This window comes from Ctenopharyngodon idella, chromosome 3 (assembly GCF_019924925.1).
Source record: "Ctenopharyngodon idella isolate HZGC_01 chromosome 3, HZGC01, whole genome shotgun sequence".
NCBI lineage: Eukaryota > Metazoa > Chordata > Actinopteri > Cypriniformes > Xenocyprididae > Ctenopharyngodon > Ctenopharyngodon idella.
In genome coordinates this window covers 19,077,826-19,093,736 of record NC_067222.1, presented here as the reverse complement: position 1 = coordinate 19,093,736, position 15,911 = coordinate 19,077,826, and the positions used below count along the sequence as shown (strand labels likewise).

Below are 15,911 nucleotides of genomic sequence, written 5' to 3'. Positions count from 1 at the left end.
ACACTTCTGAACAAAAACCAGTCTAAAAACACATTCAATGCAAGAAACCCACTGAAGGACAGTGGAGACTGAGCAGATGGCATACACTGTCCTGCTATAATAACTCCTCAACAGGATGTGTGTGTGTGCTGGTGTGGAGGCAGGTGGTCTGAGTGAGAATCCTGTCTCTGATTTCCCCTAAGCATGATGGATTCCAGGCTCTTTCCTTATATCATTACTACAACTCCCTCAGGCCAGCAGCATTTCTGCTCCCATTAGCGGGTGAGTGTGCTAGCCTGGCTTTCACCCTCGGCATCCAGCAAGCTGCTGAAATCACTGCTCATCTGGTTACATCTCACCTACATTCCCTCCATTTATTGAAGTGCCAAAAGCAAATACAGTGCAAATTTGAAATAAATGACTGGACACAGTGAACGATTAAACATGTGAAAGTGCAAAGATTTAAATAGTTCTTAAAGAAGTGGATCATACAAACACTGCCTGTGGGGTTTTTAACATGTTCATATTAAAGGGATAGCTCACCCTAAAATGAAATTTAAGTCATCATTTACCCAAAATGCTGTTGTTCTAACACTGTATCCCATTCATTCTTTTTCAAACCACAAAAGGAGAAATTACAAAAATGTCCAGCTTGAACTCATCCATATAATTGCGTGAAAAAAAGTGACCAGCATCAGGCTTTAAATTAAAAAGATGCAAAAGTATCACAGAATGGTCTGATGTCATTCTAAGTTTTCTGGGAGGATACGATAGGGTTTGGTGAAAAACTGAAATTTTATGTATTGCGTAAAGGAAAAACTTACCTTGGCCATTGGTCTTCTGTGCATGGCTGCACATTTGTAAGACTCTATTAGCGCCGCAGTCCACTCCAAAGTTGTGAGAAATCAAAATAATAAAAACATGACATGAAATACAATACCTAGAACCAATGTTCAAATCAGATAAGAAAGTACATGTATTGCATTTCATGTCACGTTTTTCTTAGTCATGATTTCTCACAACTTGTGTGCTTTGTCTGGGCAAGACAGAGTGAACTGCAGTGCTAATGGAGTCTCGAAAACGCGCACGTCGCATAGCCGTGCACAGAAGACCAATGGCCAAGGTCTGGATTTTTGTTAAATAATACATTGAATTTTGGTTTGTTTTCACCAAACCCTATCGTATACCCCCAGAACACTTGGAATATATGACACATGTAAGATCGAACCATTCTGTGATAGTTTTGCGTCTTTGTTTTTGGGCACAATAAATATTCTCGTCACTTCATAACATTAAGGTTAATCCACTGTAGTCACATGGACTATTTTAATAGTCTATATAAATGTCTTTGTTCTGCTGAACACAAAGGAAGATATTGGAAGAATGTCAGTACATCTCAACAGATCTCATCCCCGTTGACTTCCATAGTATTTATTTTCCCCACTATGGTAACCAATGGGGAATGAGATCTGTTTGGTTATTGACATACTTCCAAATATTTTCCTTTGTGTTCAGCAGAACAAAGACATTTATATAGGTTTGGAACAACTTGAGGGGGAGTAAATGATGACAGAATTTTCATTTTTGGGTGAACTATCCCTTTAACATCAACTAAGAATAATAAATACTGTAGAAGTGTTGTTCATGTTAGCTAATATAGTTAACTAATGTTGACAAATGAAACCTTATTGTAAAGTGTTACCACAAACTGTTGTAGTATAGACAGATCTGCATAGAGATTCTTCAAATCTTCTCCTTTTGTCTTCAATAGAATAAATAACATTGAGGACTGATTGGTGATCCTCTTCTAAGCCACTGGAGGACTTATCCAATGCTTCAATAAACACTTGCATGCTCCCGCTGAGCACTGATAGAGCGATGCGGGATAAAGTGCCATTTAAATGCCTAATATGTCCAAATGTGCAAATGAGAGACACACTATCTCAAAAACTGTCAGCATCAGATGCTGTTCTGAAGCTGGATAAGAATTAGAAGGTCAGTTCCTGCTGAAATGACCCACTGCGGCTGAATCTTAACCCATCAGCCATCTCTGCAGGGCTTTAATGGGGTCAGCGCTGTCATTAGAGCTTAGAGCATGGCTAACTGAAAAGAACGCTTGTTTATGATTAGCAAAAATTGAGATAAACTGGAAAACTGTGGAGTATGGGGTGAACAGGGCTAATGTTATTCTGTAAATGTGAAGGAAACGTGGTGTGGGATTAAAAATTTAAGAATCTGTTTAAGATCTGCAGATCCTACATCCTGACATAACATTATATGAAAAACTAAGGTGTCGGGGGTAATTCCCTGTATTGTCTTTAGATGATTTTGTTCTAAGGCTGTGTGTAAGGTCAACACCTTTAAAGACTGACCACTGAATGCCTATAAAATACAATGTTCAGCTCCCTTAGTCAGACTTGATGACTGCAGCGACCAACAGCATGTTCTCAATAAAGAATTCTGCTGAAGATACTTCCAAGTCTCCTGGTCTTCGCTTCTGAGTTTCCTACAGTGGCTAAAGGGGAGAACTGGCTTCTGATATACATGGCAATGGTGTTTACGACCTACATCCAAGTGTTTTATAAGGAACGGAAACACTGACAACGAAAACTATTCCCGTTCTTTTTTACTTTTTAAAATTAAAAATGGTAATATAATGGAATTAAAGAGCGACTTAGAGCTGATGGGATAATCCAATAAGGACCACCCGACAAAAACATAAATGAGATAAACAGTCACATTATTGAGTTAAGGTCTTAGTATAATAGTGTCTTAGCTTAAGAACATGATCTGCTGCAGTACACCACCTCTTGTTTTTAATATATTTGCACTACAGTGACCTCACGCAGGGTCACAGCCACTATATACATTTAGAAATGTATGTTTCCAAATTTTAGATAAGTGGTCAACTGGTATGGGGTTTTCAAAGATTTATTTAAGGACAAAAACTGAAAAATGAAAATGACCAAAGAAAAACCACAAGCACAAGTCATGTTTATCTGTGCTAGAAAGGAAACAGTAGGAGGAAGGTGATGTCATATAGTAAGTGGAGGAAATGAGAAAACTGAGCTTGCAACTTGATGCCTCCACTAAACCCTTACTCAGACTCTAATTATATACCATAAGAAGGTTATTACTGAATTAGGGGCCAGTCACAGAACATGCTTTTGAGATTTTAAAAACACATTTTTAAAAAGTTTAAAGATCTCCTTTAACATCAGTGCTCAGTGTTTTTAGAACACTGTCGCGGTGTCCGAATATGCCTACTTCCATACTATATAATAGATGAAAAACAGTATGTGAGCCTAGTATGTCCGAATTCACAGTATTCAAAAAACAGTAGGTGAAAAGTACCCGGATGACCTACAACTTTCACCAAGATTCTAGGGCTGGGACAATATATCGATGCATTGCGACTCGTGGGTTGTTTCTGATATTTTCCAAATGCATCGCATATCGTTAATCGTTTTTGAGCTTAGTTTTGAACAGCAGATTAGGGCTGTCACGGTTAAGGAATAGTGAGATATGCGGTATTACCGATCCAGACTCATTTCTTGATTTGCGATGCATAGATATATTGTCCCAGCCCTATGAGATTCTGAAGTGTGCATCTGATGGACACTACTATCTCAGGAGGCCACAGGAAAGGCGTCGTGAATGGCAGTGAAGCGACGCAACTGATGCTGGTAGGTCACATGACAATAGTCCGAACTTTATTTATACTACACACACATTCATACTATTTAAACTATTTAAAACACTTTTTTAACGGTCACGAAGTAAGTTTCAAACCAAATGTAGTACATACTATACAGTATGTGATGACGCAATAAATTTTTCACTGGAAAAGCTACCCTAATACATAATCCTGGGCTGAGATTCATCAATCAGAGAAGTTGTTGTTACCATGATAATGTAAATTGTGGCAAAGAAGCTAATCAGCCAACTTCCATGATACAATGCAAATGACATTTTGAGTAAGTCTCCCCAACACTCTCAAAATCATCTGGATTCACAAAACTCCAATATGGATTTTATATAGGTCTTTAAAAGAGCCAATTATGAATAATAGACTGTGTTAGAATACATGTACACAAGTGAAGGGTTAAGTCAGACTTTATGCTAAGTAGCATCACGCAGCAGCACTTAACATGACAACAGGCCCTGTGTCTAGATCTGGAATGTTAACTTAATCAGGACTTAAACTTTCATGACTGTCACAAGTTTAAGCTGAACCCTCTGCCAATTCAATTTATCACTTTAGCAAAAGCATTTGTTCTCTTTTATTGACATAATGAAAAGCAAACAGTGTTAGCAGTGTGCTAACTCTTCGATGCTCTAGAGGTTTAAGCCTCTGGGAAGATCGATTCATAGGTTCTTCTGAGGGTATGAACTGAGCTTTAAGATATCATTCGTGCACATACCAACTGTCCCGACTTCTTACCAGACGTGTATCCCACTTTCTGGATCCTGAAACTGGTCCATAACTTACTGTAAAAGTGATCTCCAGCAGACTTTGTGCATAAGAGACCCTGACGTGTTTTCATTCTAATGACATGCACCGGACATAATGAATCCTGTGACACGTGTGTGCTGGTTAGCAGAGAATGAATTTACGCAACATATCCGGCTCAAAGAGAGCAGAGGTGAAGGAGGATTAATTCTCACAAAATTAGAATTGAGTTTCCATCTTAATTCCTACCAATCGGAGCTGAAAGCAGCGGTTCATGCTCTGATTTGCTCCGCCGTTCGGGAGAACAAGAAACTGTGTGTGAGGTCAAAGCACACAAGCTTAAATACTAAAAATATCTCTTCCACAGCTAACATCTCACCCATTAACCTGTCGCATAACAAATCCAATCTAAACGCACCCTTATCCATGGTAAAATACTGCTGATATCCTAAATGAAATGCCACAGGTTAACCCTTAAATGCATAACTCGGGTCTTTAGTAACCCGGGACATCATTCAGTACCCTCCCATCAGCCTTCTTTGTATTCCTTAATCTATTCATTGTAAACAATAAAACAAGAAAAAAATACAATTATAAAAGAATGTCTGTTTTCTAATTATTATTATTATTATTATTATTATTATTATTATTTTTGTAAAAAGTGTATAAACCTGAGATTTTATTACAATTCAAAAATACTATTTATTACAATTCTGAAATATTATTACAATTCAAAGCAACTAGGGCTGGCAACTAGGGCTTCGATTCGATTATGATTTCGATTCGATATAGATTATTTTGGATGTAGTATATCAGTTACAGTACATGGCAAATTTTCTAGAGGAAAAAAATCTCTCAACTAATGCTGTAAACTACACATGGGAGTCAGTTGGTACTACTTTACTATAATATTGAAGGTTAAAATTAACTTATTTATATTCAAACACTTAAATTACACTCAATTATGTTTTTTTTATAATAAATAAAGTTTAGAATTACACAATCATATTTCTACTCCAATTCGTTTTTTTTTTTTTTTTTTTTTTTTAATATAAACATTTAAATCGTGGCTGTCATAACTGATTTATTCAAACATGCATTAAATATTGAAGAACATTATAATGAATATTTAACGGTGCATAGCTATATTTATCATAATGCTGCTTTCTAGAGTTCACTTTTCTAGCTGACTAATGAGTTTAGTCACTGAATATGTTTTTCTGAGGTAAATGTGACGTTATGCGACATTGTTTACAAGCTGTTTTATTGATGTCTTTCCGAGGTTGAAACACTGATTGAGCTATCACACGAGACATGATACGGATTTCGGTAAGTTGTACTGTATATTTTAACATACCTTCAGATGTTTAGTCATGTTTATTTCGCGCTCTAACTGGTATTAAAGCGGAGGAGAGGATGTTCGCATGCGCTCCGTGCTGCTGCTTCTCTTTTACTGAGGCGCTACAACGATCTGTCACGTCACATTAAACAGCGCCAAAACGGTATTTATTTTTTGAATCTCATAATAAGATGGATGTCATTTGAAATCTGAGGCTTTGCTTCATATCAAAAGTAACAAAGCACAAAGATTATTGCGATTTATTGGATGGGAGGCGCTCTACATGTTCTGTTCATTCATCAACTGAAAACAGACTAATCGATTCTTGGGATTTAAGAATCGATATCGGTTCGTACAAATGAGAATCGATTAAAATCGAGAAATCAACACTGTTTACCCAGCCCTAAAAGCAACTGTTTTGTATGTATATATATATATATATATATATATATATATATATATTATATTATATTATATATATATATATATATATATATATATACATACACACACACACATTTTTATTTTATTCCTATGATGGGAAAGCTGAATTTTCAGTAGCCATTACTCTTTTTTTTTTTTTTTCTCAGGACTATTAGATAAATATGAAGTTCAAAAGAACAGCATGTATTTTAAATAGAAATCTTCTGTAAAATCTTCTGTCTTTACTGTCAATTTAATGTTTCCTTGCTGAATATAAGCATTAATGTCTTTAAATGTCTTTTGAGCCATGTATTTCTGAACTAATGTCCATAGACAGAAAAAAGCTACGTCACTGACTCTAAAGTGTCTGCCAAATAAATGCCATAATACTGCATCTGCAATAGCATTCAGTGACACAAACATGATGATGTATTCAAAAATTCACATATGTCCAGATGGGTGCAAAACTCTTTTTTTACTCACCATATGACCAGACCGGTGATAACAGCAGCCCATGTGACACAGCAGGTGTCAGGCCTTTTGACTTCCTCATCCTCTTCCCTTCGGCAGCAGCACAGGCAGGTCAGATATATAGACAATACCAGCAGACTCAATCCCAGACCCACGGCAGAAACACAGGCCAGGAAGATCAGAGACTGCGGAACAGAGTCAAGCAAACATTGAGCAGATGGTCAAACCAAACAGGAAGTAGAAAAGCTCTTAATGTTGATTCATCTGACTTCAGTGATGCAGTGCAAGACAAAGTTGATTAAACTGCATCATTTTTAAATCAGTATTATTGTTTTGGTGTTCAGTAAAAGATCATCATAAAAAAATGCTTAAATAATTCAAGATATTGAAATTGAGTATTTATATCTTGAATTAAATAAATTTTTCTTAACCCAATTCTAAATAGTTTTGTATCAATTTAAACAATTTAGGAAAGTTATGTTTTAAACAAAATGCCTTAAATATTTTTTTTTTTTTTCAGTGTAAAACTGGAAATGTTCTAAGGCTACACTTGACACATGTGGTACATTATACATTATTCGTGATGTTATGATTAAAGAACTGAATAAATGTTATGCGTTTTTCTGAACACTATGTAGAAAATTGAAAAACAAAGGTGTTCACACCTCTACGAGATTATGTTTCTTGACGTTGTGCCTCGAACAGTTCATGGCAGCTGTAGGCGGATAAATCATATAATGGTTGTTATGAGGGCGAGCTTGGGCCCCCATGCACATCGCCATGGTAACCCACATGGACTGAGGCTAAACAGAAATGTTCAGTCTTTGAGTCGAACATCATGTGATGAAAGTAAAGCACATCAGCTCTGGAGTCTTGTGATCCAGGGATAGCAGAAGGGCAGCTGGATATTAGATATAGATATATTAGATATTATTCAGTTAAGAAAATACTGAAAAGGGCTATTGCTCATTTAAATGCAAAACAAATACCACTCCAAGCTTTTAAACTTTAATTTTGCGTCAAGGGACAACAAAAAGTGTGGTTACGCCAGAGTGCAAAACTGAATTTCACATTAGATAATCACAACATGCTCTTGGGAAATTCTGAGCAAAATGACTAAAATCACTAAATGGTGGCGTGAAATTATTCTTAATGCTCAAACTGGTACAGTTAAACCACTATATAACAATTTGAGGATTGTTAGTCACTAATGCTGAATTTTAATGTTGATTAGTTAATGAAAATCATAACTAGCTCATGACTGTCAGTTATTTGTAGCTAAATTTGCTGTAAAAGGGCGAGCTGTTTAAGTCAATTGTATGAAATGCTTGAACGTGAGCAAGCCCATGTTTGCATGTGTATGGGATAGGCTACTTTAGGTAAAATCTATAAATAACATTAAACTAATGCAAATTTATGCCCATATAGCATTTTTTTAGTAGTTTTAAATTATATAAAACTAGCATGCTTGCATAACGTTCTTCTTCAAATACATTTTTTTTCCCCACGTGACGTCTGTTTTTATATTGCATGTTTATAGTATTTGTCACCACACTGTATTTTCTTAAATTTTACATAATACATAGTATATTTTGTTATTTTCACTTCTTTGAACAACTTAATTATCAGTAACTTGATATTTTAGTATACTGAAGTTTGATGTTTTGATAGTGTAGGCCTATGTTTTGGTAATAAAATAAAATGCTATAAATTGCTACAAATAAAATAAACTGTTTACTTACAAATCAATATATAATCAATGTCTTCACCCACAAATCTTCCTTATTGTTGGATTAAGTATATACAAATGCTAAATAAATGGTTCATGGTTCATACAATGCCCAGCCAAAAAAAAAAAAAAAAGTCACTGTTTGGATTTAAATAGGCAAATGCTTAAAGCTGCAGTCCGTAAGGTTTCCCTTATTGTCGCCATCTCTGTTTGAAACCTGCAATTGCAGTTGTTTGTGGAATTATCCTCTTTACGTGGATTGTGCATCGGCACAACTCAGTCACCACAATTGTGGATACTGCACATGTACTTCAGAATCACAGATTGTAGTCTTGGAAGTATGAGCAAAATAAGAATTTTCACCAGAAAATGTCATCTGAATAAGTAAGTAAAAAATCTGCCACTTTTGTTCTGACCAACTGAGAGGAAAAAAAAAGCTATAAATCATGCTGCCAATGGTGATTAAAATCACTTAGCTCGGATCACATCAAACCGCGCAAATTATTATTATTGTTATACTTTGTTCTCAAATTGTTAATGTTAACAACATCAGCATTGCGTGACTATGTGTATTTAGTGTGTATTAGTGTTACCTGTGGATTTCAATTTCTGTACAGTCTATTCTCTATTTGTCCACTTGTCATTCCATACAATCTGCCATCAAAATTATTAATTTAATTATTCCAGCTGCTGTGAGAAAAGGCTATAAATGATCCACCACCTACAGCATCCTCCTCATGCCATATAGCCTACTAGCTGGGACTCCTTCTTTATGTAAACAGACGTGACACAATGATGCAAAGACGAATGGCTGCATGCTCGAATTTCACGTGGAAACCCACCAGTACCAATTTTATTATAAAACATTTGTACAAGCTTACCGTTGTGAATTGAGCTAAGGTAAGGAGATAGTTTTATACACTGTTTGGTTATGTACTTACTCAAATTTATTTTAGATCATTTTTAACCAAAAAAAGTTACGGACTGCAGCTTTAAGAGTAAATAATTTAATCATTATTGCAGTGATTATTATGTTTCTAGAATCTTATATGTTTTACAACAATTCTTCTAACCCTAATTGATTGAGTGTAAAAACAAAATCACAACATTTATTTCCATCAAGAGGTGCATCAATTTTTGGTCAAAATCTTGTGTTGACAATGCAAGAGGTGAGCACTCTGTAAAGTCTTCTCCAGCACATCCCAAAGACTTTCATTGAAATTAAGGTCTGGACTCAGAGGTGCCAATTCATGTGTGAAAATGATTCTTCATGCTCTCTGAACCATTCTTTCACAATTTTAACCCTGGTGAATTTTGACATTGTCATCCTGAAATATGGCCATGATGTGTCTTCGTACATGGTTGTTTAAGAAATGAAAATCTACACACTCCATCAATTAGGGTTAAAAGAACTGTTGACAAACATAACATGCTAGAAACATAATAATCACTGCAATAATAATCCAATCATAGACTTAAATCCAAACAGTAATTTTGATACCCAAGTACATTACAAAAAAAAAAAAAAAAAAAAATCAAGCACTTTTGTACTTTTGCTCAAGTAAAATTGAAGCAGAGTACTTATACTTTTACTGTGTATCTGTACTTTTACTCAAGTACTTGATTTGCATAGTTTGTCCACTGCTGTATGCAATCAAAAGTCAGAGATCTCACCAAGACCTCAAACATTTCTCATGATGTTCTTCAAAAACTTTATATATATATTCTATCCACATTTTACTACTCTGCACTCCTAAATAATGGTCTCATTTTTATTTCTGCTAAGAAGTTTAAGTAACATCTGAGAAAAAGTTGATAATTAAAGGCAAACATACTGAGACCTCCAGTATTTATCCAAAGCTATGAAATAATAGCAATGCAACAGCCCCCTGGACACGTTCACTATTTTTAAACAACTTAATTACTAATTAACTCTATAACCTGCTACCGACACACCTGCTACATAACTAACCACATAACTCTATATTTGTCCCATGCATTGTTATCAGAGGAAGTTTAAAGAGCACCACATTAAACCAAACTTCCTGCCAGTGCTAAAGAAAACATACAGAGGAGAGATGGAGGCCTACTCAGAAGAACAGGCAATGAAGGAAATGCATTTTTCATTTGCATATAGTTCCTTACAGAAAAGTACTATGGTAGTACTATGGTATAGTGATGGCATCTAATTACCATATTCATCTACTATCAAAACTATGATGACAACCAACGTGCATATCCAGAAAACTACTAGATTTAACTACCATGGTACCTTTTAGTACTTTCAATACATCTTTAAAAGAACTTACTACACATGACATGCGTCATTGCTGTGAGAAATGTTAAATTATGTCATAAAACTAAAACTACATTAAATAATATTCATTCCGTATATATTAATATAGTCATTCCGTGTCAACTCAACCAGAAGTCTTCAGCTAAAAATTTTGATTTTGCTCTTTAGCTTTTTTTTTTTTTTCCTGGTGAAAGAAATACATAAATGAAGAAGAAAGCCAAACTACTGTATTCCACATTTGGTTTTCGACCGTTGAAAATTGGTAAAATATAACAAATTGAACATGGAGCCGCATTGAGATCCCCATATCTATGGGACTGAACCATACAGGGCCTTAAAATTCAAGATTTCAAATGAAAAGTTCGATAATATCCAGCATCTAAAATCATATTGAGATACCTTTAAAACTTTTTGAATTACAGGCATGCAAACTTTGGAAAAGGAATATTTATGTTCTATGCAATTGTGTTGATAGAAAAACACGAGATACATTTCTAGCATTAACATTATTTGTTGTTCAGATATTCCTCTTTAAATAAAAAAAAGTATCAGATGTTTGCAAAGTGAAAATGTTTACAATTGACCAATTTACTCATGGAGCTGCTGGGACTGAACAATCGAGGGCCTTTAAAATGAAGATACCAAAAGAAATGTTTGTTTAAAAACCAAATAATAAAAGGATATTAAGATATCTTTAATACTTCTTGAGTTACAGACATGCAAATTTGGGCAAAAAACACAAGAAGTGCTTTTTCCCCATTTTTGAACCTTCACCATTGGCATATAATGAAACAAAGTTTGCTTAAGTCAACAGATTTTACTAACAGACCTACCAATCTGTTTGGCTCTCGTCACTATTTATCTTCTTTCTTTCTTCAGAAAAAATATGAACACAATCAAAAATTTGAGTCGGGGAAGTCTACGAAATTTGGTTGATTTGACACTGAATGACCCAATCGCGATGTCAACGTCTGTTGATAACACACATTCCTAAAGAAGGTATTGGAAATATGTTCAAAAGAACAATTCCTGAGATTGATTTCAAATAAGCACTAGTGAGGGAATTTAACCAAGAGGAAGATTTGACAAGCAGACTTAATTTTAGAATGAGAGATTAAATAAACTTGAGTTGCTGCTTTATTGATTTCCTCAAGTAACTCAGAGAAATGTGACCTTGAACAAGGAACATAATATACTTTTTGACAAAAACCCCTGCAGAAGTATTGACTGAATCAATGAGGAAAATGTTTCTCTGGAGACTGTATTCTGTGAAAGTACTAATCACAGCGCAGGGGAAACAGAGACAATTTAACGGAGATCTGACACACCACCAGACGCATCTGTGTTTACCAGATAATGCACATTTAGAGTTCAGTGAGAGACATTTATAATTATCACACATTTTTGGTCCCAGGATGCTGAAGGTACAAACCATTACTGGAGTGTGGAATTCTTGTCTTAACGGTAATGAATTTGGATTTTGTAAACAAATAGATGCATATAAAGAGTGCAAGTCACAGACGACAGAACCTGTCTGAGTTCTACACAACTGCAGAGCAGAGAGAAACCTGTGATCCACTTACAAAATTACATTTCACACTCATCATCCTGCATGTTCCACCACTACACCTGCAAGAACATGCCACTGCTTCAGCTGCTTACTCACAGAGGAGACCGGGGCTAGCTGTCACAATACTTACTCCAGTGAATATTTCTATGGGTAGGTTTATTAAGTCAGTTTCTGTATAGGAACATGTCTTAAAGTATTGGCTTCAAACTCATTTTGAACAATGCTTGCTCAGAAAACAGGAAAACGTGGGGCATGTGACAATACACGGTAGAAACCTGCTGTTCATTGACACTGATTTGAGAAGATTAGACTTCCTGTAAAAAGCCATTAACAATATATTTGGGGTCACCATGTAATCAAAATTGACAATTCTTATTTTTTTATGAAATATTTAAGTACTTATTATAAATGATTTATCTGTTTTAATCATTTTTTAATTGTGCTCTTGTAATCTTTAATCAAAATAACTTCCCATCCCTCTTGCAGCGACATCTCTTCTCTGATGATGTGTTTACTGGCGTGAGGGCGGGGCAACCTGTCACTCACAGGAGATCCACCAATAGCAAACCACAACCATCCAGTCAATTCCCAAAGGACAAAAACAAATCCCGCCCTACATTTGTTCTTGTTCAAGAAGCAGTTTCACTCGGATATATTTCGCATATATTTCAAAATGTAGCATATAAAGGGAATTTAATTGGTTTTCAGATCATTGCAAACAGCAAATCAGTTGTAAAAGAGAAAAAAAAAAACACTGATGAAACTGCAAAGACTTATAAAATTTTAAAATTATAAAAGTTATAAAATTGGTTTCTGGCTACATTTGTTTTAGACACTGGCGTACAGTAAAGAGTCAAAAACGAAAGTAATTTCACTTAAAGGTCAGGACAAAAGTTGTCACATGTTTTAAATCATTATAGTTATACATGTATGCAATGTATTAATTATAATATTTGTTGGCCAAAACAATGGTTAGGTATTTTGCACGTTACTCATTTATTTTCATTTAGGCCAAATTATCCATTACTTTGCAGTCTAATGAAAAGCTAAACTCATAATAGTTTTACTGTTTACTTGCTAGAAAGTCATGGGCTGTTTAATGGCATGTTATATCGTGACAACTTGCCCCGTGAAGTATAATAACATGCTCCAATTGTGGTCAAGTCAACGTGTGTTCAATATGAACTACATTTTTTTTTTTCTTGAGCCATATATAACTAGCCAGCCTCGGTCATTTCAATAAATAAAACACTCTTGTTCTGAGAACACGGTTCAAACTTTCAATTCAAATCTACCTTAATTAGCATATATATCTTGTTTGCATAAACTAAAAATCCATCCTCTCACCTGCTGATAGCTGGCGTCCTCCGGTTTAAAAGTGTTATCAACCGCCTGGAAATTAACATTAAGATGCGGGAAATTGTGCAGCCAGTAGGTCCACCATGGGGCAATGTAGTCCTGGCGCAATGAGGCCATCCCGGGCGAGAAACTCAAGCACACCGCTGATCTCTGGAGCGCTCCGGTTATCCTCACTGTTCACTCTATTAAAACACCAAACACAACGAAGATCCGCCACCCGAAGACGAGACACGATGACTACACAGGGAAACACCGCAAAAAAGTATTTCCCCTAGCTTTTTTCGCTTAAAAGGATGCATAACACAAGAGTTGAGTGTGTGACTGCATGCAGAGTGATCAGCTGTGACCCCTTCAAGGCTCCCTGACACCGACTGACTCCACGCGTCTCTCCTGCGACTGCGCACCACTCGCGTTCAGGGAGCGAGCGTCGAAGGCACTGATCACTCGAGACAAGTTGTGAACTCATGTATAAACAGGACCGGCACCATTTTCAGGCAAAATGTAAGGAAGCCCATTTCCACCACATATGAAGAAAAAAAAAAACATGCTTTGGTAAATCATAGCCTAATTATGACAAGAAGTCATGACTATTAAGAAATAAAAAGTTATTATAATTTATTATAATCATAATTTCGACTTTTTTATTTTATAATTTCGTTTTTTAATCTCATAATTATGACGTCATAGTTTCGTTTTTTTTTATCTCATAGTTATGACGTTTTAATCTCATAATTATGATTTAGTGTTTCACAGACAAGTCAACATTAAGCCTTAGTTCAATTAGCATATTGAATAGCTTTTATAAACGTGCCTTAGAAAAAAAAAAAACATTATACTGGTGTGCATCTTGAGACAAAACAATGGCACCGACATATTTTAAGATAGGCCTATGCCAGTGTAAGTTGTTTTCTGTTAAAACAGCTCAAATGTGCATTTTAGTTTTGGACTAGGCTTAACCCCTTAACTGTCATTTTTGGGAAACAGACCCCAAATCTTGAATACTTTTAAGCACAGACTTAAGTTTGGTCTCCTTAAAAGGGACACTTGGCAGATTATTTTAGAAGTAAAAGAAAAAGATGAAAGTGAAAAAAAAAAAAAAAAAAAAAATAGTTATAGAAGTTTTAGTTTAGGACAATATAAAATAATAATTTATATAAAATATAAATTTTACAAAACTGTTTTACTCTAAAACTGCAAGGAAATCAAAGCCAAAATCTAAAATCTAATCAAGTTGTGTTTCAAATTTTAGGTTGATATCTGAAGAATTTAGCTTTCTGTAAGTGTTTGTTATGGGCACAGTACCACATTTTTTTTTACTAGATACCATCCAGACTCCATTGGTGACCACATAAGGACTCTTCCATTTCCATATAGCCTATGGTTTGAGTGACCTGAACCATTTATTTCCATAATGTTCATACAATTTATGAAACTGACATCCTTTTCAGAAGTATGGGCAGAATGGCAGTATTTGGTTTGAATTCAGCCTTTAACAAACACATAAAAGACATGCAAAAAGACTAAGATTTTTTATTTTCATTGCTATTTCAAAATAAATGCCTTATGAGTCTGAAAATATTAAGTCAAAATATTGTTTGTCATAATTTTGACTTTTTATCCCATAATTTCAACTTTTTATGACTTTTATGTAATTTACTTTTTATGTCAGTTATGACTAGGTATTTAAAATTATGCACTGTAAAAAAGTACAATGAATAAAATGAAAAATATGATATATGATATGAATACAATGTACTGTATATATAAATATGAAGGAATTTTCTGTATTTTCATTTTTTTTGTTTTGTTTTGTTTGTTTGTTTGTTTGTTTTTTTACAGGTGTTTTACCTATATTTAGAATTACGCATTGCAGTGTTGTATTTTAGGGTTAATGGAAATTTCTGTAAAATTACTGGACAAAGTCCTGGCAGAAAATCATTTCACATTTTCCGTTTTTATTTTTTTTAACAATGTGATGTAAAAAGTCATTAATATGTTATGACTTATTATGACATAAAAAATCATAATTATTTTATTTACTTTTAAGGCGAAAATTGGCTTACATAAAAACGTGTGCAGTTCCACAATAAAAAATAATGTGTGAAAAACATGCTACTAAAATGATCAGAAGAATACTGTCAAATAAATCTCACATACATCACAATAAAGTCAACAACAGACAAATGTTTCTGTAGGCCTATACATGGAAAAAAAAAATATTTCATACTCATTTAAAATGTAAGTGCCTCATTCAAAAAAAAAAAAAAAAAAAAAAAAAAAAAGAGCATCTAA

General features: G+C 34.7%; 1 protein-coding gene across 3 annotated transcripts in view; it reads right to left on the bottom strand.

Moving 5' to 3' along the window:
- ttyh2l (tweety homolog 2, like) overlaps positions 1 to 14,108 on the bottom strand; it is a 47,040-nt gene extending 32,932 nt beyond the window's left edge. The window contains exons 1-2 of one of the 3 annotated variants that reach the window (XM_051885801.1): positions 13,608 to 14,108; positions 6,678 to 6,850 (exon numbers count right to left, since the gene is read on the bottom strand). In XM_051885801.1, coding sequence (XP_051741761.1) covers positions 6,678 to 6,850; positions 13,608 to 13,736 — 302 coding nt within the window. In that variant the 5' untranslated portion in view covers positions 13,737 to 14,108. The remainder of the gene's footprint in view (positions 1 to 6,677; positions 6,851 to 13,607) is intronic. The other 2 variants (XM_051885799.1, XM_051885800.1) reach the window with 2 other exon arrangements.
- Between the last annotated feature and the right edge of the window lie 1,803 nt (positions 14,109 to 15,911).